Source organism: Poecilia mexicana, unplaced genomic scaffold (genome assembly GCF_051168715.1).
Source record: "Poecilia mexicana isolate PSO_F unplaced genomic scaffold, ASM5116871v1 scaffold_15, whole genome shotgun sequence".
NCBI classification, from domain to species: domain Eukaryota; kingdom Metazoa; phylum Chordata; class Actinopteri; order Cyprinodontiformes; family Poeciliidae; genus Poecilia; species Poecilia mexicana.
Genome location: NW_028263384.1, coordinates 17,898,641 through 17,924,860, shown reverse-complemented (window position 1 = coordinate 17,924,860; position 26,220 = coordinate 17,898,641). Strand labels below are relative to the sequence as shown.

The 26,220-nt window shown below is 40.0% G+C and overlaps 1 protein-coding gene across 2 annotated transcripts in view; it reads left to right on the top strand.

Annotated features, from left to right (window-relative positions):
- ptpn20 (protein tyrosine phosphatase non-receptor type 20) overlaps positions 1 to 22,617 on the top strand; it is a 29,577-nt gene extending 6,960 nt beyond the window's left edge. Inside the window, exons 13-46 of one of the 2 annotated variants that reach the window (XM_088013100.1) lie at positions 55 to 207; positions 298 to 483; positions 1,487 to 1,649; positions 1,792 to 2,047; positions 2,149 to 2,225; positions 2,676 to 2,753; positions 2,889 to 2,996; positions 3,848 to 3,964; positions 4,060 to 4,268; positions 4,929 to 5,030; positions 5,288 to 5,381; positions 5,830 to 5,915; positions 7,062 to 7,236; positions 7,601 to 7,812; positions 8,383 to 8,481; positions 8,573 to 9,081; positions 9,269 to 9,878; positions 10,487 to 10,657; positions 10,735 to 10,909; positions 11,003 to 11,213; positions 11,311 to 11,348; positions 11,592 to 11,678; positions 12,441 to 12,502; positions 13,454 to 13,615; positions 13,691 to 13,931; positions 14,399 to 14,505; positions 14,664 to 14,746; positions 15,880 to 16,013; positions 16,111 to 16,259; positions 16,400 to 16,490; positions 18,334 to 18,668; positions 18,751 to 18,966; positions 19,340 to 19,402; positions 19,536 to 22,617. In XM_088013100.1, the coding sequence (XP_087869226.1) occupies positions 55 to 207; positions 298 to 483; positions 1,487 to 1,649; positions 1,792 to 2,047; positions 2,149 to 2,225; positions 2,676 to 2,753; positions 2,889 to 2,996; positions 3,848 to 3,964; positions 4,060 to 4,268; positions 4,929 to 5,030; positions 5,288 to 5,381; positions 5,830 to 5,915; positions 7,062 to 7,236; positions 7,601 to 7,812; positions 8,383 to 8,481; positions 8,573 to 9,081; positions 9,269 to 9,878; positions 10,487 to 10,657; positions 10,735 to 10,909; positions 11,003 to 11,213; positions 11,311 to 11,348; positions 11,592 to 11,678; positions 12,441 to 12,502; positions 13,454 to 13,615; positions 13,691 to 13,931; positions 14,399 to 14,505; positions 14,664 to 14,746; positions 15,880 to 16,013; positions 16,111 to 16,259; positions 16,400 to 16,490; positions 18,334 to 18,668; positions 18,751 to 18,966; positions 19,340 to 19,402; positions 19,536 to 19,646 (5,670 nt within the window). In that variant the 3' untranslated portion in view covers positions 19,647 to 22,617. Of the gene's footprint in view, positions 1 to 54; positions 208 to 297; positions 484 to 1,486; positions 1,650 to 1,791; positions 2,048 to 2,148; positions 2,226 to 2,675; positions 2,754 to 2,888; positions 2,997 to 3,847; positions 3,965 to 4,059; positions 4,269 to 4,928; positions 5,031 to 5,287; positions 5,382 to 5,829; positions 5,916 to 7,061; positions 7,237 to 7,600; positions 7,813 to 8,382; positions 8,482 to 8,572; positions 9,082 to 9,268; positions 9,879 to 10,486; positions 10,658 to 10,734; positions 10,910 to 11,002; positions 11,214 to 11,310; positions 11,349 to 11,591; positions 11,679 to 12,440; positions 12,503 to 13,453; positions 13,616 to 13,690; positions 13,941 to 14,398; positions 14,506 to 14,663; positions 14,747 to 15,879; positions 16,014 to 16,110; positions 16,260 to 16,399; positions 16,491 to 18,333; positions 18,669 to 18,750; positions 18,967 to 19,339; positions 19,403 to 19,535 lie in introns of both variants that reach the window. The other variant, XM_014982511.2, reaches the window with a different exon arrangement.
- The last annotated feature ends 3,603 nt before the right edge of the window (positions 22,618 to 26,220 follow it).

Genomic DNA, 26,220 nt, shown 5'->3' with positions numbered 1-26,220 from the left:
CGTTAGGAGTCAGAGTGTGACCAATAGTGTGTTTTTTTGTGTGTGTCTGTCTAGTTGTATGGCAAAGACTATTATCAACCTGAGCATTATGTATCCAAGAGAATGCTGGAGAAACTCGCTGTACCCATCATCAGAGAGGAGTTGCCGAGACTACATGCAAGTCATGCCCATTTGCTGCCAGAGGAGGCAGAAACAGAGTACCTGAAGGTAAATGCACCCTTCCCTTACCTTTCTCTTATGACATGCTAATTTGAGAGGTGATTGTGTGAACTTTCTTTCACAATAATCCCCCCTCAGATTGTCCAACAGTTGCCGGAGTATGGAGTTATGTTCCATCGCGTAGGAAGAGAGAAAAGACCATTGATAGGAGAATTAGTTCTGGGAGTGTGCGCCAAAGGAATCATCGTCTATGAGACAAAGAACCACCTGCGAACTGTCACCAGGCGCTTTCTGTGGAGGGAGACAGACTCTATATCCACTGGGGTAAAATAATAAGTGACATTCCACTTAAATTTTGTTTCAAGCTTTTTCTAGAAAATGTTGCAAAGGAAGTTTTTTTTTTTTTTTTTTGCAACAAAATTATGCCTTCTTCAACATGTTTGCATCCCAGCCAGCATGCTTAGGTGGGCCCCATGTGGGGGAAAGGAGGGCTGATATATGGGTCCCATATGGGTTTGTCTGCGGGTTCCACGATGGCCCCACATGGGTTTGCCCATGTAGGGCCACAGCCCACATGGGCCCTACATGGGCAAACCCATGTGGAGTCATCGTGGAACCCGCGGAAAAAACCCATATGGGACCCATATGGCCTGCCCTCCTTTTCCCCACATGGGGCCCACTTAGGCATGCTGGCAGGGATGTGGTGAACTGAAAATGGGACTTTGTAGTACATTTCATGCTCAGACAAATCTGCATTTGTCTGAGCATACCAATATATCACTGCCAATCACATTGGCAGTGATTTTAATCACTGCCAATGTGTCACCAGTTGTGTTTTGCTGTAATACAAACCGCTACAAGAGATTTTCCCTGCCAATATCCATCACTAGCTACAATAACTCTTTGAAGAATTTGAATTAATATGAGTTTCAACAAAATTAAGTTTCCCTTTGGGATCAATAAAGTGTTATTGCATTTGAATTTGAATGTAGAGTGACTGTGAACAGCAGCTTTCCTTCAACCATATTTTCATTCTTCCTATTCCTCCATAAAGGACCAGATTTGTGGCTAATATTTATCCCACCAATTTCTTCAGGGGAGTCAAGTACATTTGCATGCCACATTTTTCATGTTTTTAATTTGCATTTATGAATTACACTTTGTGTTTGTTCATAAAGTGTCTTTTGGTGTATCAAGTAATGCTTGAGATGAGAATTTTTGCAATACTTCATAATTTTGTTACATTTTAATCTTCACTTATAGTGTTACAAACAAAATGTAGATTTACAGTTCGTAGACATGACCCTGACCTGTGTTTGTGTTTCAGCGTCGTAAGCTGATCATAGAGTGCGGTGGACCCAGCGGTAAAAAGCACATCTTTGTAACAGAAACCTCTAAAATTGCACAGTACCTCCTGAACCTCTGCTCAGCACAGCACAAATTTCACAGCGAGATGACGTCTCGACAGCTCAACCACACAATGATACCTGGTGGGACGGCTTTAGTTATTTCACCAAATATATTACCGTACTTTCCACTGTTAATACACACACACTAAAAAAAAAAAAAAGAACTGAACAGGAATGTCACAACAAAGACAAAAATAAAAACAATTCCTCTCTTGTTCTCCAGATGAAAACATATCTGCCTACCGGGCCCGTAACATGAGCCTGAAGCGGATATCTTGCTCAGAGGGCATGCTGAACCATGTAGGTTTGACATCTGGCCAGGCCGACTCCCTCTCCAAGTCCTGCGACGATCTCACTGCCAAGCTGGAAGCTCGACTGCGCCTGCAGAGAGAAATGAGGAGAGAGATGGGCAGAGATCTGAACAAGGAATTGCCTGGAACGGGAGACCTCAGGGATGGGAAAGAGCGACAGTCTTGGAGGTAATCTCTGATGATGATGATGTTGATGGTGATAACTAGAACTGTCTCTTTGGTCACTGGCATTGTTGTGATATAAATAGATATACACACATCTGTTGTAGCTCTCCAGGGGTTCCCAGACGGCTGTCCAGCATCTCACTACAAAAGCTGGACTCTGATGCCTCTTCTTCTCTAAGAGGTGACAATGATTAACCTTTTTTCTACACGTACAGTTGCACAGATTTAACAACCAAAGTACAAACAACAGTCAAGTCAAGCTTTGTACTTTGTAATGAAGTTTGTTTGTTTAGGTTTAGATTACAGTTAGAAATTAACACAGCAATCATATTTTTTTTTCTTGTTTTGGTGATAATTGGCTCTGTCCTTATTATTGATCTTAATTAACTATGGAAATGTTGTAGAGTTCCAACACAGACATCGGGAAGACAAATCTCACAAATTCTGTTAAAACACATCTACTTCTCATGTAGGAGACTCAGCCTGAACTGGTCATCTCCATTAGGATAAACACTTTTTTCATTTTTATTTTATTAAAGGATCCTCTCAATCCTTTTTTTTTCTTTTAAGAACAAACAATCCAATTTATAGTAAGTGCATTTATAAGTAAATACATTTTTTTTTCTACTAGTTGATACTCCAACACGGACACCACCTGAGAGAGAAATAGTTTGTGTGATACTGAAGAAAGATCCCAAACTGGGTTTTGGTGAGTATTTCTTAAACTCACTTGAATATTAAAAAAATAATAAAAATAAAAAATTAAAAGATTACAGTGGTTGTGATTTTTGCAGTTTATTCTTTAGCAGGTAATATTTGCCTTCTTGCCATGTTTTTTTTTCAGGCTTTGTGATAGTAGGAGAGGACAACACAGGAAAACTTGACCTGGGGATATTCATTGCTTCCATTGTGCCTGATGGCCCTGCAGACAAAGATGGACGAATCAAACCTGGTAAGGTGGAATGAGAAACATTTGATTTACTTTTGAAATAAACAAACCCTGAAAAATTTTTTCCTCCTGATCCTGATTTCTCAGTTTTTATTCTTCTGTCACACTTAACTGTTATAGATCCTTTCGCTGATTTTAATGTGAGACAATGATAAGCTGAGTACATGTGAAAAGTCAGAGAAAGAAAGGCCCACTGAAAGAAAAAAAAAAAAAAAAAAAAAAATATATATATATATATATATAAAAACTGCACAGACCCAACAGCTGGTTCTGCCACATTTGGCAGCAACAACCTCCATCAAATATTTGGATAACTGATTAAAAGTCTTTTATATTACATTAGAGAAAGTTTGGCCTAATACTGTTTGCAGAATTTATTTAGTTGATCAATACCGAGCAGATTTTCAGCATTAACAGCCTTTCTTAACGTCAGCCCAGAGCAGAGCCCAGACTTTGACTAGGCTCCATCAAGACATTTTTGTGTCACTCAGAGGTGAACTTGCTGATTTATCCTGATGCATAACCCAATCATGATTGACACATTTCTTCAAAATTTAGAACAGAATTTTTAGCTCCTTCAGTTGTGTCAGAACCAGAGCTAGATTGATTTGTTTGATAGGGAGAAAGTCAATGATGCAATGCACTTTAAGTCAAAGCTGGAAAACGGAATTTTTCTTTTTTTTCCTTTTTTTAAACACATTCTAACCTTTAACAGTGACAAAAAAAAAGGCAGAAAAGGGAACAAACAATTTTTCACAGCCCTTTGTGTAAGACTTTACAAAAAATCGAAGATTCAGTGTGATAAACATCTCAACTTTTCACCAGTACCTATTTGGAATATGCTGCTTTTCTAGGTGGACGTCTCATTTCTCTTAACAAGACCAGTTTAGAGGGAGTCACATTCAGCGACGCTGCTGCCATCCTTCAGAACAGTCCTGACGAAGTAGAGCTCATCGTTTCACAGCCTAAACGTAAGAGTTACTCTGCTATGTCTTCTCTGTAATCTCCATAGTACGGCCACTTCAGGGTTAAGGTTTGTAATCTCTCTCGGCTGCTTTCCTTGCAGACTCACTAAAGGACAGACAGGGCTCCCTGAGTCAGAGCACTCTAGGTTTGTCATTAGAGAGGAGTTTTGGGTCACAGACCACCCTGAGTGGCACAGAGTTTCGTCCCCCTGTGGAGGAGCTGGAGGAGGCCATCATCTTGTCCAGCATGGCCACTCCGAAGCATAACAGGAAGCTCCACATTCCTGTTGTCCGAATACACGACGCTCAGGTAGGAGGCATTGTTTCACAGGGGCAATCGACTTTGTTTCCATGGAGGATGTTTAACAGGTCAGACAGCTTCTAGTGCTAAACTGATTAGGTGATCCTTATAATTGGATGAAGCTCCGCGTCATCCTGTGGTTTCAGAAACAATACTTGAGTAAACATGCTTGACTGGGACAAAGGATTGGGAGAAAATCAATGATGCAACGCACTTTAAATGGCCCTCCTTAAACAGATAATTGTTTGCTACTTAGTGTTAAATGAGCTACAGACTTTATTTATACTCTATTGTGCAATATGAGCATATGGTATTGAATTGTACTGTTTGTAAAGTACCTGAAAATGGCCTTTGTAGTCATTTGAATTTGATGGATTAAATTGAACCGAGTCAAACTGAAACTAACTGAACTAAATAGGAATAAACTGAATTGAATGGAGCTCAGCTTCATAACAAATGTCGTTTCAAAACAGATAAAAGAAAATAAGAAAACAGTATGTATGTTAATTGAAACTTGTAAAATTGAGAGGCTCAAAGTCAATTATATAAATTCTTATTTGATCATTTTGGGCCTTTCTGTTTTTTTTCCCCTATTGTTTACCTTGCAGACAAAAAGTGGGCAGTCTTGATTTTCTTAGAAACTGTTTTTCTTTTCTGCCTCCCTTTTAGGACGCGTCTCCAAGGTCTCCGTCCATCTTAAGCCTTAAAACAGGAGATCGTTTTACTATAGATATAAAGAAAAGCGGTGGGAGCCTTGGAATAAGTGTCACTGTGAGTGACCTCTTTTCTGGTTTTAATCTGTTTTTTAATTTTATTGTCTTAACTATTTTGAAGAAGGCTTAAGAAGTAAGAGAAATGTTCTTCAAACTAGAAAGATAACTGGAAAGACTTAAAGGGAATAGCCTAAATATGTTACAACAGTGCAGGAACCCTAACGCCTACATGCTTATTGAGTTTGGATGGTTAGGCTCAGTTCAGGCCCATGACATTGAATAATTGCATCTTTTTTTTTTCTTTGCTCCAAAAAGGGTGGAATAAACACAAATGTGCAATTTGGAGGCATTTATATTAAGAGTTTGGTGCCAGGAGGAGCTGCTGAGCAAGACGGACGCATTCAGACTGGTATTCCTTTAATCTTTAATGTTAAACAGAGAAATAAAATTGTGAAACAAAAGATTTAAATAGATTACATTAAAAATTCACATTTTTTTCAGCTCTGAGTTGTTAATTATCACTCTTTCATGTCAGTTCGGATAGCTTGTTTTTAAAAATTAACTTGAAGGGTTAGAATAGAAATTAAGTTACTGGAATGTTTTTGTGATTTATATGAAATCAGAGACTAAGTACCATAATGCTTCCTACTTCTATGTGCATTTCCTTAGATATAAATATTGATTGCTGTCCTTCAGCAAACACAAATTTCCCCATAATTCTGTGTGTATAATGTAATTTGCACATTCAAGAGATTAAAATTGGACAGGAAACAATCTGTGTTTGTTGACACAGATGCAAACCATCTACACATTGACACTGCTAATTGTAACGATGTTTGTTTTTGTGCACACGGCAGGAGACAGACTGCTGGAGGTTGATGGGACCAACCTGAGGGGAGTGACTCACCAACAGGCTGTCGAGTGTCTGAAAAGGACCGGGGAGGTATTTACAAACAAAAATATGCACACAAGCACACTAAAAAATGTAAAAAAAAAAAAAAAAAAATTAAAAAAAATTAAACATGATGATGTTCTTGACTGGTTACGTTTTCCAGGAAAGAAGAGCTTCAATTCACATGTTTATGTTATGAATCATTTTAGAGCTGAAGCAGTCAAATTTTCTGACTGATTTTCAATGTCAGGCTTTGCGTTTCAGTTCCAGTTTTTGCTTCCCCTGATGCTTCAAACTCTTTTTGGATAAGAACATAAAAAGCTACAAGAACAGCCCGTAATTTTTTTTTTTTATTCAAGCCTTCCTGCTAATGGGATGAGAATTCATAATTCACATTAGAGACAGATGCAACGTTGCATGTTTAGAGCAGCTAACAATATAAAACAGCAACTTCCATGTGTCTTCCCCTAAAAAGTAGATTATTACCTTTGAAAAGATGCTAACATGTTCAAATCCAGAATATTCTCTGAAAGACAGAAGTGTGAGGTTTAAATGGATAATTAATCTTCCTTAAAACTGCAAAGCATTAGGATACTTATTCTTTTAAACCAATGCACAGGCTTCAGAGTTGCTTTTTAGCGCTCCAAAGTGGCTCTTCAAATATTTGGCTGATGATGGCAGAACATTTTATGAACAGTAAGTAGAGGAGACAAGTTTTTAATTTGCCTCCCATCTGAATCATTAAACTTCTACAACAGAATGACATTATGTAGCTTTTTTCTGTTCTTTTATATTTCCAAAACTATTCAAACTGATACAGATTAAACATGAATTTCCATTCCACTGAGAAATTTGCCTGAAACAGGAAAACAAGACAAAGCCCTTGCTTTATTTATATTTATTAATATTAATAAATATCGAAAATGCCACAGTTTTCTCCTTTTAGCCATTGTTAAACCTAAAAATAGGTATAAAAGTGTTTCTATTATTTGTTTCACCAGGCTCAAACAACTTTAGTGGCTGGAGAAAACTGCAATTAATTAGGAAAATAGGCAAAAATATCTGTTAATTTCAAAGGCTGACTTTTGTTTTAAAGATTTCACTACTAATCACCTACTGTTTGTGCTGAGACTGATTGTTTTCTGGTGCATTTTAAAGACATGAAGAGGCTTACAGGTGTCAATCTGTTCCTTGAAGGTGGTGAACCTGCTGCTGGAAAGGGAGCCTACCGCTGTCTTGGAGCACAGACCTGACTCCCCCTGCTACCCCCTCATTCACAGTCCATCATACACTCAGTCGACCCCCAGGACAGAGGTCTCCATGGAAACAACCTTGAGTGGTCGAGCCAAGGACTACAGCTTTGTGACGGATGGTGAGAGGAAAGAGAAAGGGGCAAATGCACCGTCTCAGATAAAAAAAAAACCTTACACACACATACGCACACACACGCACACACACACACACACACACACACACAGGGCCCAGGGGTGACTGTGACTCATCTGACAGCTACATTGTGCTAGCTGTCAGAGGCATCCAGAACTGATGCTGCCTCAGTCCCTTGAGATTGCATGCACTGAAAACTGTAAAGGAACAGTTCACCGTCTGCATAAACCCTCAGTTTTCTTAGCTGGACTATTAAAAGAAAAGGTGCAAAATATACACTTAAAAATGTACAGATAGACCGTTTCAAATCACACATTCTCTTCCTCAGTTATGTCTTCTCTCTTTCACAGAAAATACCCATGAAGTGGTTCTGAAAAAGAGCTTGTCTGGTCTTGGCTTCAGCTTCTACATCTCACAGCTGCGCTCGGGAGCAGACCGTGGTAGCGTGGTTCGCATCAAGCGCCTGTTCCCAGGTCAGCCGGCTCAAGAAAGCGGCCAGCTGCGAGAGGGGGACATCATTTTGTCTGTCAACGGAGAACACGTGAAAGATCTCTCCTACCAGGTTGAGTTTCCACTTTTAAAACGCTGTCATGACTATAGTGTTCATGGTTTGTATATGTAATACATCAATGAACTTGTTGCATAACAGCAGTGTTTTCTCTGGCTACAGTAATATGTTATTAGTGAGATCATTGGCCCTGTTCTCTGTATGCCCTGGTACAATCAAAGCATTTAATTTGATTTTAAGAAATTAATGCTGGAAGTGTGAAACGCAAGATCAATTTTGAAATCTTGTCAGAAATACTTTCTTAAATGTAGGTGTGGACTTTGGCTGGACCCTTTTATAGCTTGGCTTGCAGCCTCTCTAGTATAGAGTCTGGTTTTAAATATTCTCTTTTCTGAAGAGAATTGGTTGTTTTGAATTTTAATGAGGGGATAAACACAAATGCACACCACACACAGTTGTTCACTTAAAATCCCAGTAAACTTGGGCTAAGGATATACAGAACAAATTGGCATGATTACATTTTTCATATTTATATGATTAATTGGGTTTTATGTCTGACTGATTCAGTTCTCCCTTAAGGGTTTTTTTTGGGGGGGACCATCACCATTTTCTTCTTAACTTCAGAGAGTTTTGTTCCTGCTGCGAGGAGCCCCATCTGAAGTCCACCTGGTGATCTGTCGGCCCCCTCCTGGAGTACTTTATGAAGTAGATGACAACACTCTGGTAGTATAAAAGTTCAAATATCACGCCTAAAACAGTTGCAAGGCATAAAGTAATTTATAGCAATGGTCCAACTGTTTGTCCAACCCTGCAGAGTCCTGCCCCCATACGTGGCATTCGATCCAGATCTCTTGACATCCGGCTCGGAGAGGACTACAGCCAGCTCCTTAGATCTCCAAGTGATGCCAACATACACGAGCAGCCCAACCAGGAAGAGGGTCTGACCAACAGCACAGAGAAAATCCCAGATCCTCCCACAACTTTACCACCCTCAGAAAGTGAAATGAGCCTGGAGAATGATATGGAGCAGGACTTCCCTCCTCCCCCGTCTCCTCCTCGAACGCCTCCTTCCCCGACATCACCCACATCTCCTCCATCGCCACTCTCACCACTGTCACCCACCTCACCTTCTTCACCTCCACCCGCCTCGCCACCGATCCCACCAGAGCCACAACCAGCTGCTGGGAAACAGGAAGAACAGGAGGAGGGAGAAGCTGAGAGGAGGAAAACGGAAGAAGAAGAGGAAGCTTCAGCGACACTGAGCTCAGCTTTGATGCTTATGGATGTTTATGCAAAAACTGCCTCTAAGCCTGTATATACCAGGTACCCTAACATTCAGGCTCAACTTACAATTAACGTATCAGAATGGTTTCTGATACGTGGGGGGCGCTCATGCCCCCCATATGTGTCTTTTCATATTATGTATATTAATTAAAAAAATAATAATAATAATAGAGATTTTTTTTTTTTTTTTTTTTACTAAATTACACTTGTGTTTGTGAATTTGCAGTGGGGTCAGAGAGGAGGCAGATGGAAGTGTGACCTACTGCCTTATGGGAAATGGACTGACCATCATGGCCGACGAAGAGTACTTGACCATCAGCTCCACCTTAGAGCCTGCCCACAGCATTCCCTCCCACACTGTACCGACGACCATCGAAACCCCCGAATCTCAAACTCAGCACAGCTTTCAGACTCCAAACTTTTCCCCTCATGTCCCCACCACTCCCAACATCGCACCACTTAACTTCTCATCCGACACGCCGACCACTTGCCCCCTCGTCTACCCATCCCAGCCGCTCACAACGCAGCCTCCGAAAACAAAGCATCACCCGATCCAACAGGGCCTTCTTCCCAGCCACTTCAAAGCGACGTCCAAGAACATTCGGCCTGCGGTGCCTCCCCCACAGCCTCCGCCCATAACGCCAATCACGGCCCAGATTATCTCCTCAGTGCCTCCCTGCGCAGGAGCGCCCACCCCGACACTGCCTTCCACAGTGCTGACCTGTTCTGCCCAGATCCAACCCCAGCTAAGAGAAGAACCAGAGAGGAAGGGAAGGGAATACAAGGATGATTTTGATGAAGAACTGGATGAAGAGGAGGAAGAGAGTCGGAGGAAGGCAAGAAACTGCTGTTCAGTTCTCAAAGTTTCAGTGTTGAAAATAAAATCTATGACACATTTGATTACATTGTGTTAGAGATTATATAAAAGCATAACATGTGACAGATATAGTGTGAAAAAAATCAATCTCCTCTGTGCTGTCCTTCATTCGTCTGCAATAATGTGCTGCTGTTAGTCAGAAACAACCAATCAAAACCAGCAGGAGGGTCTTAGCACCGTCAATCATGCTCATGTATGAGTTCCAGATGTAGTAATGGTGGAAAAACAACTTAACGTTACAGGACAACATGATCATCCGCTGTCATAGGCGGCCATGCTAGATAGCTTGCGCATTCATGACAGGTTCCGATGTGGGAAAGGAGCTGAAGCGTTCCTTTTTCTTGGTCTTCTGATTTCAACTTTGGGAAGTGATTTTGATCAGGACCAGAAGCCTAAATACACTGAGATGCTGCAATTTAATCACCTGATTTTTGAAAATTATGTTCAACAAGTAATTTACCTAAAAAGTGGCTAGGGAGTGTACAATTAATGTATTGGTGTAATACACAGTTGTGAAAATGGATGGTTCTGAACAAGGTGTTTATTGCCGATCTTCCCACATTTTAGGGCATGATTAAAGAGTTTGAGCTCACAGTGGTCTTGACCAAGTCCAGGAGCGGAAGCTTTGGGTTCACCATCACTCGTAGCAAGATTGATAATTGCTACTACATACAGGAAATATTGGACAACCCCGCCAAGGCAGATGGACGACTCAGGGCCGGGGACAGGCTTATCACGGTACGCTCCGAAGCACGCGTCTGCACATTGAAGGACTCTTTCTAGGAATGAGATGTGTGCCGTGGCTTTTCTTTCAGGTAAATGGGCACGATGTTACCTGTGTGGCAGATGATGTCGCCATGACGGTACTCAGGTCGTCACCTAGAAGGCTGAATATGACCCTCGGCAGAGCGGTGAGCAATCTGGTGGCTCCGCCTCCCTGCGACAGCTTGCCTGACGTCGTTCTCCACAAGACCCCTTCAGGACAGCTGGGTGGGAGCCCATACAATAAATGTTAGTTTCTTAGACGCACCAGTTTAATTGGTCAGTGGTATTTGAATCTATGTGTGCTTGTGTCCTTCCCAGGAATAAAGCTGACAGGTGGCATTGGCAGCAAATGGCAGGGCATCTACTGCTTGGAGGTGGTGCCAGGCTCCCCAGCCAGCGAGGAGGGCAGCGTCAAGCCCAATGACAAGATCCTGTACATCTGTGGCAGGTGCACCCTGGGAATGACGTTAGAGGACGCAGTCAAAGCCTGCGAGATCGCCCCTCGTAAGGTCAAACTCAAAATTATTCGGTATGTGTTCGTCTTGGACTAAAAACAAAAGATATCGTCCCATTTCAGTGTTTATATTTTTAAGTTAACCTTTGGCTTCTTGGTTTCTGTGTCACAGGGAAGACCAACCAGTTACTCCCAAAGCTAAGTGGAACGGTGAGTTAAATACCTTAAAGTTAATGGCAGGATAGTTTGTATGTAATGCATCATATGCACTGATGGACTGCTTAGAAACCAGATATGTTTGTGCTGAGCCGAGAGGTGACTATTTGAGTTCAATCATTACCAGATAAGTGTTCCTTAAAGCAAAAATATTGGCTTGTCTATGCATGCTGCGCTCCTGTTGTGTTTGCGAAGACAATAGCTTTTGTATATTCAAATGGTTCTTTTCATTAATAGGTTTGTTTGACTGGAAAAAGGACAAGAAGTTCTTTGCTCGTTTTGAGGAAACTGTCTCGTCTGAGAGAGAGTTTGCTGTTGAAGACTGTAAGTATTTTTTTTTTCCTTTCCCTCGTTTAATTCTCCATGTATCTCCTCCAAACCTTCCATGAGCATTTTCTGTTCATATTACGATTTCCTGTCAGGTTTCAGCTCATTGTCCCACCATCAGTAAGAAGCTGAGCTCGGTGCTAACAGATACCTCTCTCTGCTGCTTTGTGTGTGTAGGCGTGTGTGTAGGTGTGTGTGTGTGTGTGTGTTTGTGTGTGAGCTCTGTATGCTGACAGACAGATCCTGGGCTCACACAGTGGAATTAATAATTAGCAAGCCCTCCACTGGAGTATTGGACTGCAAAGCCAATGGCATCACACACAGCTACACAGATGTACACACACACACACACACACACACACACACGCACACGCACGCACACGCACACACACACACTAGGACCCATGCAAGCAGTGGTCTACCGTACAGATAGCAGCTCAGTTGCCCGGTGACAGAACATAGAACGGTAAACGACAGTGCAGAGGGTCAATCTGAAAAGATCAGCCTTGTTGATCTGTCGCAGAGAGGACCCTTCCGTCAACGCTTCTTTTTGAAAATGGCCGAAGAGGTGGGAGGTTGGTGTGTTGTTTGTTTTCAAGGGCTTTATAGACGAGAGCAGGAGGCCTAACACAAAGGACCAACCAGACTTCCAATCTTTTCAGATCATCTTTATAGTAGTATTATCGTACCTTCAGAATGCTTTCTGATTTGGTTAGTTTTGCGTTAATAGCTACTTCATCCATTACGTTTGCCTTTCAGCTGAAGCTGTGCGTAGGACTGCAGAGAGGTTGAGATGTCGCTCTCTCACCCAAGGACAGGATGTAAGTTTCTGGAGTGTTGTTTGTCTTTCTCTAGTTATTAATTGTTGCTGGTGTACCTCTTTCTGCTCCTTGAATATGTTTAGCTCATCTTTCGAAGAATCTGTAACAAACTATTTGTCACCTGTCAGCCTGAAAGAGGATTTTCTGGGGAGGATTTATCCGATTTGTTTAAGATCAGGCTTCTTTCCTGTCAAACACATCATTAAGGTTAATAAAATAAATTTCATGTAACTCTGTGGGAACTCTAAAGTGAAGTGTTCAGTCTCTCCCTTCCTTTTTAACTACAATAAGAAACCTGCTTTAATATTCTGACCACAAGTCATCTAAGTCACTCAGAATATCTTTTAACAACATCTTATTTCAGATAAGGCCACAGTCTAAAGAGATTTGCACTGGAATATCTTTGACTGAAATTAGCATGTCTATATTTTTAATATGACTTGATCGGGTCAATAATTTAGCACATAACATATTTCCAATTACCAATATCCAGACATAGCCTCTTTCACATCATAGCTCTGCAATAATCATGTAACCATGAGCCACCCCCTAGTTATGGATCACTTACACATCATACCAGGCTTATAATGAGATTATGTTACGGGCCATGTGTAAGATGTAAGATATGTCAGGGATTTTCCCTCTATCTGGCTCCATTTGCAAATGCATTTGCTGCTTTATCAACTGAATAATGTGCGTAAACAATAATAAGGTTTTACACAAGAAAGTAGGATATGATTTTAAAAGATGGACACAGAAAATTCAATCTTGTGGTCAACGTAATCACAGACAGTTTGCAGGCACTTTTAAAAGATCAATTTTGTCAGAGTCTCTTTATTGCAAAGTATTTTCATCTTGGGAATTTTTGTTAGCACATGCCTTAATGTGTGAAGCTTTGTAAACCTTTAATGTATGCTAAAAAGTATTTATTTCATCAACTTTGCTCTTCAGAGTTGCATCATGCAAGTGGAGTTCAAGAAACCCGAAGGCGGAGGCCTCGGCTTCGCATTGGTTGGCGGAGCTAACGGCAGCATGCTCCGAGTTAGAGAAATCTGCTCAGGTGGAGTAGCTGAGCAGGACGGCCGGCTGAAAGTTGGGGACATTCTTTTAGAGGTGACAAGCCATCGTGCAGAACCGCCGTTTGGTTTTCTCCTTTGTGTTTTCTGATTGTCGCTTTCTGACGGCCAGGTGAACGGTGTGATCGTGTCCGGCCTGAGCCACAGTAAAGTGGTGGATATTCTGAGGAAAGCTGAGGGGACAGTTCAGCTCACGATCTGCAGGGACATCCTGCCCCTGACCTACTCTGAGTCACCTACTCCGCCAAACATGTCTGCTCACACTGAGGCTATTTTAGCAGAGCAGCCGGCTCATATGTCCAACTCTGATGTCTGCTCAGCTCCTGAAAGCCTGCAGGATAGGCAAGCTGAGCGCCTCGTTGGTATGATGTCCGGCATCTCTCTATCCTTTTATCAATTTGACTAAATAAGATTCTTAAATGTTGCATTTCAAGTTCCCTCCACTTTTACTGTAAATATGTGGAAGCCTTAAATTAGTCTTTTGCTGAATTACGTGTATTCAGTGAGAAATATTTTCATTAATATCACTGCGTCACTTTTAATGGCTTTATTTCTATTGTCTGTTAAAAAAAAAAAATCTAATTTTTACTTATACTTTACTTTTTGATTTATTAGTGTATTCAGAATTTTTTTTAAGTATTAATCACTTTGTGTTCTCCTTGGATGTTATGTAGCAAAGCTATTCACACTCAGGGTAATTCAGACTGCTTCACAGCAAAAACAAAGGAACAGACATTTCCAGTAATTGTGGAGGGTGCTGTGGAACCCTGATAAAGTGTCATCTTGAATAATATTGACAGCTGAAACTATATATTTTCAGATGCCTCTGTAGAGCCTGTGGTTAATGAAACTGAAGTTATCCTCACATCACCGCCTCCTCCGCCTCACAGAGTTACTGTTACGAGGGATGAGACTTCAGTTCAGGAGGTAACACTGATATCAACACAAACGCCCTAATCCTAATTTCATAATTTAACTCAACTGTCTGTTTAAAATAGTTAATGTTCCATTCCTCTTTACTAACATCCACTAACATCTTCCTCCTCCTATCTGTTGCTTCCTCTCGCTGCTTGTCTGTGGGACAGGAGAGTTGTAACAACACCCCCTCTCATCAAGCTTGCTGCCCCTCCCTCAGTGTCACTGAAATGTTGCATGGAGCGTCTGACAGGTACAGACAGCTCCAACTTGTCCTTTGTCCTTGTACGTAGTCTCTGTTGTCCTTCTTCACCTTCTTAAGCTTCCTGTTCTTGTTCTGTTTGCTGGAGTTCCACTTCTAACCACACGAGGGCAGCAGAGAGCAACAAATAATGCAACAAATAACCTGAGCGAGACCAAACCAGCATAGTTTTCAATAGGTTTATTGGACCGATCTTTTTTCAGGAAAAACACAGCATGCTGACATTTATGAAAGAGCTGAAAAGCGTTTTTGAAAAATTATGTAACTGAATTATATATTTGAATCTGGGGAAAAAAGAAAAATAATAAAAATTAAATGTATTTTTTTCAGTTCTGTTTATTTATAATGCCATCTCAACATATTCTAAGATAAACTGGTCATTTTTTTTATTCAGAAATACTTCATAAATAATTATGTAGACAGATTTAATAAAATGAAATCAAATCTTTCTAAATCTAAACAAGTAAGATTTAGCGACCTTTTGATCAATATGAACTGATTCCTACAAAAAGAAGAAAAGTACAAAAACACCTGATTTGTCACCAGAGTTTGCTTTGCTTGATGAAAGGATTTTCTGAAGCCTGAGGTCTGAATTTAAATGGAAATATGCTGTGATGATGTAAATGTAAACCATACATAAAGCAAATCATAATTGATTATTGATTTAAATCCAATTAAAATAGTTTTTTTAAATATCATATTTTTCAATTTTCAATAAATAAGCAATTGTGAACTTTTTCACATCTTATCACATTGCAACCACAAATTTCAGTATTTTATAGAATGATTTTTGAGGATAAACTTATACAATGTAGAAAATAATTGTGTTGTTAATAACAAAGGAAACATGGTTTCAAAATTTCTTCCAAATAAAAATCTAAAAAGTGTTGTTTGAATTTGTACTTATCCCTCTTTACTGCAATTACCCTAATTAAGATTCAGTTCAACTGCTGGCCTTTACGACTCAATTTGTGTGCAATTAAAGCTCAGTACTGATCTGTTCTGTGAAGGCCTCAGAGGTTTGTTAGCAATGTTCTGTAAAGAAGCTTTTACTTGGTTCATTTTAGTCCATTCTGCAGGAAAACAAGTTTGTGGCCTAATTTCTACCCCACCTGCTCACCTAGGAGACAAATTGTGACCAAGCTGTTGGACCAGTCTTGCAAGGACATTCGGAAAACCCAGTCAGATGGTTGGAGCAGCGACGAAGATGATGACGTATTTGACGCAGCTTGTCAGGAGGTTTCCTCGCCACAAACAGGTGCCTAGCTATCTTTCATTCTTTATTACAATTTTTAATTTATCGTGCACGTTATCTTTCATGAGTGTTAAAAGAAAATCCTTGCTCTGCTCCTCAGGTCCGCCTTTGGTGTCACAGGAGGAACTGGCCAGTCTAGCACTGATTACTCCTGCCAAGACCAGCCAGTACTCCGGCTCCAGAGTCAAAGCTCTCATAAAGATCCTGCAGCATCAACTGGACCAACAGGAACTGGTCAAAGAGTTTCTGGTGTGCTTATATATATAAAAAAAAAACATTTCGAAGCGTATAGCAGTATGCAGCAAACAAGCTCATGAACATATTTGGACTTCTTTTATATTCAATTGTCTTATTTGTTCTTTTTATTTTTTGCATTGTGTTAACTTTAGGCTCTGGAGCATTTGAAACCTTCAGACAACTGCTTAGTTGGAAAAGCTCCTGAGAACAGAGACAAGAATCGCTACAGAGACATCTTACCCTGTAAGACGACTTTGTTTGCTTTAGATGACATTGTTAATGTTGTTATTGTTCATAAATTATATCATATTTGCTGAGTGTTTTTAGAACCCTTTTAACAGACAAGGTGGACATGCTGTATTGGGCAAATTTATTAGTACCCTTTGGATAGATGTGTCAAAAAAACTTTAAAATGATTTTTTTGGTGGGTCTCATGATTTCACAACATTCATTCAATATGGAGAATAGAATAGAAACATTAGGCTGCTGTAGTGATAGATTAAGTAATAGTACGACAGTGCACTGATAAACATGTAATGAAGACCATTTCTGTAATTATCCAGATTTATGTCTTTAATAAATTAAGAAAGAAATTGTTTTAGAAACAACACAATCATATAAAATTTGACTGTAAATACATGCAGCAAAATGATGAAAGCAAATAATTTCTCTTATGTTATTGAACGTTAACATCCGAAAACGTAGCCTCAGACGGTTATCTAGGGAAGCCTAGCTACCAAACACATGGATGTGCTTGAGACCTGTCCAGAAGGTTTTTCCTCTCACACTCTGACTGTGTGTGGGGGTGAGAGGGGTCAACACGGAGACGAATGAGTGTGATAAAAGGAGCAGTGACTCCCAGTGGAATTAAAACTTCCACAACTTGCCATATGCCTGTTAACTGGTTAAGAAAATAGAAATGTACTGTTTTAGTTCCCAGCTTGGAGGTATTTTTTCAAAAGAGACAAATTTCCAGTTTGTGTGTATTTCACTTATTTTCGTGACCACACAAGCAGGATGTGCAGGGCTGTCTGAGTTAACATTCCCAACCTTCATGGGTCCATGACCAGTCCCATCATTAAGAGCTTATATCGCAGCATTTGGATACCCAGTGTTGAGATAGTAGAGCAATGTTGATGGATGTAGCATTTTTTTATATTGATTACGGGGCCAAAGCCACTGATGCATAGCTGTGCAACTATGTTAGCGGAGCATGGTGCCCTTTTGTAATTGCTTGTTTTACTTAACCTTCCCAATAATTCTCATAAAGGAGTTTAAACCATGGAAAAAAATAACTCTGACAAAAACGATTTACTACCACCCACTAATAGGTGTTGCTTTGACTTAGCGCAACATAGTTTGGCAAATAGATACTGTTCAAACTTTACCTTTAATAACATAAAGTTACCTAATTTTTAAAGTGAAATCAGTAATTATTTTATAACAAATTTATATCAGTAATGATTTCTTGGTTAATGTCAAGTTGTCATAACAAAGACATTTTGAATAATGTCAACTTTGTATTAAAAGTGTCATAATTTACCGAATGACGCTTTATGACAACAGTCATAAATATTCATGAAGGCTTATTCATGTTCATGACAGGTGTTATGTCATGTTTATGATGGTGTCATGTCAGTCTTATTCAACCCCCTTCAAATAAAGTGTTACCAATTGTTCACATGTTTTCAGGAAGTTAATCAGAGGCTACTTTCAGAGACAGGTGCATGTTGAACACATGATTATGCTAAAAACAAAAAGTTAATAACTTTCACAAAAGATTTTCCAGGTGAAACCAGATGTTAGACTGTGAGTAACTTTAAGCTTGTGAAGAACGTTTGAAAGAATTTTCTTTCATCTACCTTGTTCAGCGTGAACCACTTCTCAAATCCACAACATCCTCAGTCTAAAAAAGCTACTGTGAAATTCAGATTGTTGTATCTACATTGTTTGCCAAGATGACAGAATTTGGGAAGGGAAGGTGGATCACAATTGATGACTCTTTTCATAACTGCTCACAGTTCTGTTTTAATTCATGTTTAACATATTTGAACAATCAACAGCTGTATTGCCTCTACTTCTGCAGACGATAAGACGCGAGTAGCCATCGGAGAGAACCAGGAGTACATCAATGCCAGCTACATCCGCATACAGATCGGAGCAGATGAGTTCTTCTACATCTCCTGCCAGGGCCCTCTGCCCTCCACAGTCCAGGCCTTTTGGCAAATGGTCTGGGAAAACAAATCTGACATCATCGCCATGATGACACAGGAAGTAGAACGAGGACGGATCAAATGTCACAAGTATTGGCCAGAGAAGCAGAACACACTTTTGACCACCGACCGCTACCAGCTGCACCTGGAGAATCAACAGTTCCTGGAATACTTCCACATAAAGGTCATCCGCATGGTGGAGATGGAGGTGAGAAAGGAGCCCAGTACTGATTGAGTTCAGTGATGAATTTCAGTGTTAAGTAAGAAGAGCGAGCTTTGTGTCATTTCAGACTGGTGAGACGCACTTTGTTCACCACCTGAAGTTCACACACTGGCCGGACCACGGCGTGCCGCAGAGCTCCGAGCAGCTGGTTCGATTCATCCGCTACATGAGGGCGGTGCACCACGGGGGGCCCATCACCGTTCACTGCAGCGCTGGCATCGGACGGACAGGAGTTCTCATCTGCACCGACATCATCCTCCATCTCATTGAGAATGACCTGCCTGTAAGTGAAGGCCAGTTCTTACTAATAATCAGGAATGTTCAGAATCAGAATTTTAATAACAGCAAATCCCTGAAAACACATTGGCACTTATATCTTCTCATATGATCATTCTCAAAGCTATCCAAACTCTGAAACGGATGGTCAAAACTTTGCGAAACACAGAAATCGGTCACACACCGCTGACTGGTGCTTGATTGGGTTTTGCAGTCTAGTAGACTTCCCCTTCAGATTGTTTATAGAGCGTTTTAGAAGTGGAAAATTAATCAAATGATTTTCATCTAATGTTTAACGTTTATTGAGTGTTTAGATTCTTATAGACATAGTTCAAATCTCTGCTTGAGCTGTTCATGACAGTTTGCTGCTCTGTTTCTAGATTAATGTAAGCGACATTGTAAAAGAGATGAGGCTACAGCGGCATGGGATGATTCAAACCAAGGTTGGTGAAAACGGAGGCATAAAGGATAAAAGTTTAAAGTTTATTATGCAGATAAAAGCTTGACATGGCCTTTGCTCCCTCAACCCCCCGTTTTTTTGTTTTGTTTTGTTTTTGTTTTTGTTTGTTTTTCCAGGAACAGTATCTTTTCTGCTACAAAGTCTGGTTGGAGGTTTTACAGGGAATTTTACATCTTCAAGGAAACCAGTGGCAACCAGAAAGTCCCAGAGACCACAAGATTGTTTGAATGTTTCCCCGTCAAGCTCAGCAACATATACCTGTAAAGCAAAGGCTGTGGGTGATCGATCACAGCAGAACACTTTACAGGTGGATCTTCTTCCTTTGGTGGTTGTTCCCTTTAGTTAGCTGTAAAATCTTGTTATGTGGTGTCAGTTTTGTTACAATGAAAACTTTCCTTTTCAATTCATTAGTTGTTTTTTTTTCTGCATATGTCTTCATGGTGCTTTAATGACATCAGCTTATCAGTTGCCTTCTGTTTGTTTGAATTCAGACAGCATGAAATCTCAACTTCTGGTCATCTTCAAATCCTCTATCTACCAGTAACGTCATACCGGTTTTAGACCTTCCCACGTTTCTTTTGCGCGTTTGTTAAAAGTATGATGATTTTATTTAAGTGCATTTGTACCCCGGGAAAGGGTGTGTAAGCTGAAAAAAAAAATCAATTATGTTTCACTTCATTGTGAAGGAGGAGATGAAAAGAATCAAGTGCCTTGGAGAGACACACCCCACTTGCTTTACGATAAACCCACACCTCTTGTTGCAAGTCACCAGGGGCAAAAGGTGAGAAACTTAACATAGCACCTGGTGGTGGTTAGAGTGAATGTAAAGTTTTCAGCCTGTTCTGGGTCTGAGATGAACATTTTGTCAATTCATACCGGAGGAGGATTGTATCTCATGTTTCGGTTCGTAGTTTAACTTAAAAGCAGCGAGATGTTCACCCGCCACCTATTCTTAGCTTGTGTGTGTGTGTTTTTTTTTTTTGTGTGTGTGTGTTTTTTGTTTTATACAGAAAACTGTCATGATGAATCACATTACCACCACTTGCATATTCTGATACAGATAAAGAATGATTATTCGTAACAAATGTTTCAGTGAATTCATCAAATTTTCTGATAATTTTTACTAAAATTTGGAAATGTTACAAACATAGTGTCCAGATTTTCTTTTTTTTTTTTTTTTTGTAAAGTGTAAATTTCACTGTAAATTAAATTATTAGCCAGACTTGTTAAGTGATGACATCCTTTATCTGTATTCAACAGCTATTTTAATACAAACTCAGCCAAAAATGCAAAAAATATTATGAGGTTTACAAACTTTACATTTTGCCACTTTAGATGTTGTACGGAGCAACACAACTTACACCTCCGAGTCAGAGATCAAAGACGATTCGTGGCTGCTGGGTTGGACTTCAACCTCAGATGTCATTGCTTATGAGCTTTTGTTCATTCAGCTGCTAACCAACACACACCAGCTCTTTATTGCATGTAGACTAAAGAAGTACAGATGTTCTAGCCTGCAGTTTGACTGAATTACTTGAAAATGATCAAAATATGGAATGTAAAAAATGCAACTCCTTCCGAAACGAAGGCGCATTAAGAATGTCATTTTTCTTACCTTGAAGACATCTTCCAAAGTGTTTGGAGCATGCTGGAAAGTCACGTGGATCACTTTACTTTAGCCATGTGTGTGGCCATGCAGAGCAGTCAGCCTTTCTGATGCACATGCAGTGTGTCGCCAAAGTGCTCATACCCCTTGATCTCCTTCACATTTTGTCACATTGGAACCACAAATGTCGTCGTATTTCATTGGAATTTCATGTGATATAGCAACATAAGTACTGCATGATTGTGAAGTGGGAAAAAAATGATGCATGGTTTATTTTTTATTTGAAAACATTTAAAAGCGTGGTATGCATTTTCAAGCAGCCCCGTTGAGTTAATATTTATACTACCGCCATTTTGAAACTCGACTATGAGTTGATCTGAACCTTCTAATGTAACTTTAGAGTTGCTGTCCTGCTGAAAGGTGAACCTCCAGCCCAGACTTTACACTATGCAGCTGTGGATTTTTACATAATTTTTTTTTTTCCATATAGGTTACAAAGTTCAATGTAGGTTTCATCCGAGCACCTTTCCTTCAAATGTCTTTGACGCATCTTGGAGGGTAAACTTGAAATGGGACTTACCATGGCGTTCGTTCAACAGTAGTTCTCTTCTTGCATCTTCATCTCTTTGTAGGGTAAAGGCCAGATTTGTGGAGTGCGTGACAAATAGACGTTCTTTCAAGACAGTTCCCCAACTTAGATATGACTCTCTCTCCAGCTATTCCAGAGTTACCATGCTAGTCTTGGCTGCTTCTTTGACTAATGTTCTCCTTTCCAGGCCTGTCAGTTTAGGTAGGCAGCCATGTTTTGGTAGGTTTGCAGTTTTGTCATATGTTTTCCATCTTCTAGTGATGAATTAAATAGTGCTCCACAAAATATTTGAAATTTGTGACATTGTTTTAAAAGCTGTCTTTGCTTAAAATTTCTCCACAAGTTTATCCCTGATTTGTCTGCTGTGTTCCTTGTGTCTTCATGATGCTGTTAGTTCGCTAATGTTCACTGACAAAACCTCAGAAATGTTCACATAAGACACTGAGATCAGTGTACGAAGAGGTGAACTCATTAGGTGACTTGTCAATGCAGTTGGTTGCACCGGATTTTCTTTGTGGGTTTCAGAGTAATGTATGCCGCACTTTTCAGATTTTTTTTTTTTTTTTTTTGTCATCAAATTTGTCACATATAGTTTTATTTCTACATAACAATCATTTGCTACTTTGTTCTGGACTAAATAAAACAGTGAGAAATTTTGGAACTTTTTCACATTTTGTGACAAAGCTCAAGGGGTGTGAAGACTTTCCCAACTCACTGTACAGCTAAGTTATGTGCAAGTTCTCTGTGAGATCCTGGTTGTATGTTTTCTGGCTCACATCTTGGACAGAATTAGCAGGAACACATTTTGCATTCATATGGGAAAGTGCATCTTGTACAGTCTAGCAAGTGCTTATGCTAAGGCATTGTGAAATGTGATAATTAATTGCACAACTGCTTATTTATGCTAAATTAAAGATCTTGTTACACTACCAGCCACTATGTAACCAATAACTGAGAACAATGTAATACCTCTCTCTTTAATTAAAAGCTATTCTGAAACGTGTTTGTCTGTACTATGCCACGCTTTCCCTTCGCTTGACTCCCAGCACACGACATAACTCAAGTTAAACAACGGAACGAGAGCGGCAGAGAGGATTTTTCCCCAGCGGCGCACAGAGAACAGAGAGTCGGGGGCAGCCTTAAATCTAACTCCTCTACACCCCCTTTCTCCACATTTACTGCAGCGTACACTCCCTCTTGGGTTTTACTGCAAGGTAAATAAGCGAGTCTCACAGGGGCCTTTTGTGACAGCATGGAAACCCCTGGAAACACACTACATACTCTGCACACATAAAGCCAATGCCGTTGAAGCCATAGAGCTGATTTACTTGCTAACTTCAGCTCTCCTCTTTATGTCTGGTCCTGCGATCCTTGTGCACTACATGTACCAACACTTATTTTACACAAATACACCCACCCCCAGTCACCCTGTTCTTAACTCTCCTTCATTCTGCCTCGTTATTGCTGTGAGTTATTGCTGGAGAAACAGCAGCTAAATATATTCAGGGGGTAATCCCGTTTCTGGATAAATCATTTAATCAAACGGTAGACTTCAAATCACTGGAGAAATTAAGAATTATTCCCTTGAAAATATAGGAAGGGAGGATGATTACTTCAAATCATGCAATCTGAGCTCATCCTGTTCATTCTCACAATTTAGCAAAAACATTTTGTACTGGGGAGGAAGTTGTTGATAAACCCATTAACGGAAGACTCATCATTCACAGAGAGTGATTTAAAATCCAGAGAAACTTGCAGAAATGAGAGCATATGCTTTCAGTAAATCTCCTCCTTGCTCTCTGTTGGGATCATCATGTAACACACACTTAAGCAGGTTTTCTTTTTTCTCTATTTGCTGATGAGGAAAAGGCACATGATTTGTGAGCTGCTGCAAAACTACACACCGAATCCTACGTACCACTCTCCCCTTTCACAAGAGGATTAATTTAAGAAATATTTCTATAAGTTGATCAATTAAACATTGAAATTTCCTGAAAATTTTAATTAACAATTAAATGCAATATAGATCACTGTTGAATCTGCTGTTGTGCAGTAAGAAGGTCATGGGTTTGAGTCCCTGCCTGGACTCTTTCTGTGTGACGTTTGCATGTTCTCCCTGTGCATGTTTGGGTTTTCTCTGGGTACTCTGGCTTCTTCCCACATTGCAAAACCAAAATATGACTGCTTGGTCAGTTGGTTTCTCTAAAAATGTGTTTTTAGGTGTGTGTGTGTGTGCGTCTGGTTTTGTCTCTGTGTTTCCCTGCAATGGTCTGGCTACTGTCCAGGGTGTACCTTGCCTCTCGCCCAATGACTGCTGGAGTCTTAGGCGTCAGCCTCTTCATGGATGGATGGATGGATGAACTTTAGGGCTGAAAGGGGAAGTGTGTAGTATAGTTTATATTTTAGTTTGTGAACTCATCTTTAGCTGTCTCTCTTGAAGTCAACACATTAAGATGGTGGAAGCTCATGTGATACATTTCTACTTGGTTGGAAGTCACAAATTCATTGAAAACTAACACATTTTCCCCATTCTATACATTGCATCTACATCACACTGTGGCCACTTGTTCTCCAAGAAATTGGACACAAAGCTGTCTTTATATCCTCTTACACTGAGTTCAAGGTGTAGAATAAATGGGCACTAATGCGTTTTTATATATACGTATATCGCTGCTGGCCATGGTCTTTGTAAAGCGACCCTTTAAGTTCCTATGTTATGAGAGCTAGCTGACAAAACAACACAGACACACACACACCTTTTATCTATCTCTGAAAAGAAGCAAGCCTTTCATATGTGTAAAAGGATGCTGTTATAGTTGCGTAAAATTGTGTACAGGTGTTTGCCAGGCTTATCTAAATCATAGATGTGATATGAATAATAATGTTCATCTCCAAGCAGCTTGTTGACTTTTTCCTAATGATGTTACGAAGAAGCATTTGTTAATATTAAAAAAGAAACAACAAATAAATTCAACTCGGACATTTTATAAAAGTTACGTTAGAACCATTCTGTGTTTTTTATGTTATAGAAGAGTCTGAAGCAAAAACCCAATATGCATGGAATTAATAAAAATGAGAAATGTACTTTGTTGAACAATGTGTGCAAATAACTTCTATAAATCGTTTTTTATGTTTTCTGACCAACAAATTAGGACAAAAAAATGCATTTTACAGTTTTAATTTGTTTTTAGTGTAAATGGACTGATGTGCATAGTGTTTCTAGTCATAATGATCACTCAAAGCACTTTACAGTGGAGTCACATTCACCTAATCACGCTCACATATTCATACAGCAATTGAATCAAATTGAAAAAAAAAAACATTAACCTGGTAGCAGCCATAGCAGAGTCATGTGTAAAAGTACCCAAAGACTCATTTACCACACTTACATATCTTAACCTCTCAACAAAACCCCACTTTGAGAAGAGTGTTAAATTCTTCCCGAAAGAAACGCTGCACCAATGTATTTTTTGACAACTCAGCTAAATGCATTATCATTTGAATGTTTATGTCCTTCTTTGGCTAAATTAGAGATGGATGGTAGCATACAAGCTGAAGGACTTTGATTTAAAAACATCCTAAGTCTCTGTGAAGGAGAACAATTACAAGATGCTTGGAAGATGCAGGAAATGGTGCAATGCGACGTGCTGATGTAAAAGCAGGGATCTTATTTTAAATCGCACAGCCGCCACAATGAGAGACAAAAGATGTTTTTATTTGCGTTATTTATTTGTCTTTTAGGTCAAAGGAGTGAAACAATACAATGTCTTACTGCCTTGGTTTGTGCGCTGCAACGAGAGGACCAAGACATTTTAGAGAATCCGCCTTTCCACGACCACAAATCCATATAATTGACCTCCGAGGAAATGAGCAACTGTCATCAGGCGAAAGCTTTCGGATTCGCTGTGTCTTAGTAAGAGACAATGCAAATATGAATGCAATGAAAGAAATTAAAAGTTGGCTAAATGGTATTTTACCCATGAAAGATACTTTTAAGCAGTTAAATTTCGGTCATAGGATTAACATGTCTTGACGATAATTACAATGTGGTGCAACTGTGACCCCTTTGTGTGCCGAGCGGTCTGTGTCGCCTCGCCGAGTGGCAAGGACGATGTCCTCTTTGTCAAACTCCCTCCTAAATCACGAGCCACATCTGAGCAAGGTTGATTAACACCTGCTTCTCATTAAGGGACTTTCTCATCAAGGTTTGGAAGACGGGAGGGAGAACCAAATGCCTCGCCACATTGAAGATGTTTCTAAATTAGAAACCTATTAAATCAGAGGAGTAGGCCCATGGCGGCGCGAGGGGCGTCGTTTGTCTTCATTTGAGTGGGTCTTCTACGATCGTCTCCGCAGGGGCGTCTAATTGAAAAAAGGCTCGAGAAATGCAATTGTTAGCAGCGATAATAATTTATTACTTTCAGCTTGTGGAGTCCTGAGAGTCATTTGTATTCATTAGTGTAAATTCAAATTATGTTTGCGATTAAAATGTGACTTTGACAGGCAGGGCGGTCTCAAGCTGAGACAGGCACTGATGAGACCTTCGCTCCGGGTCACTGCTTCCCACATTCTCCTCTTGTTAAAGATAAGGTGAAGGAGCCTAGTT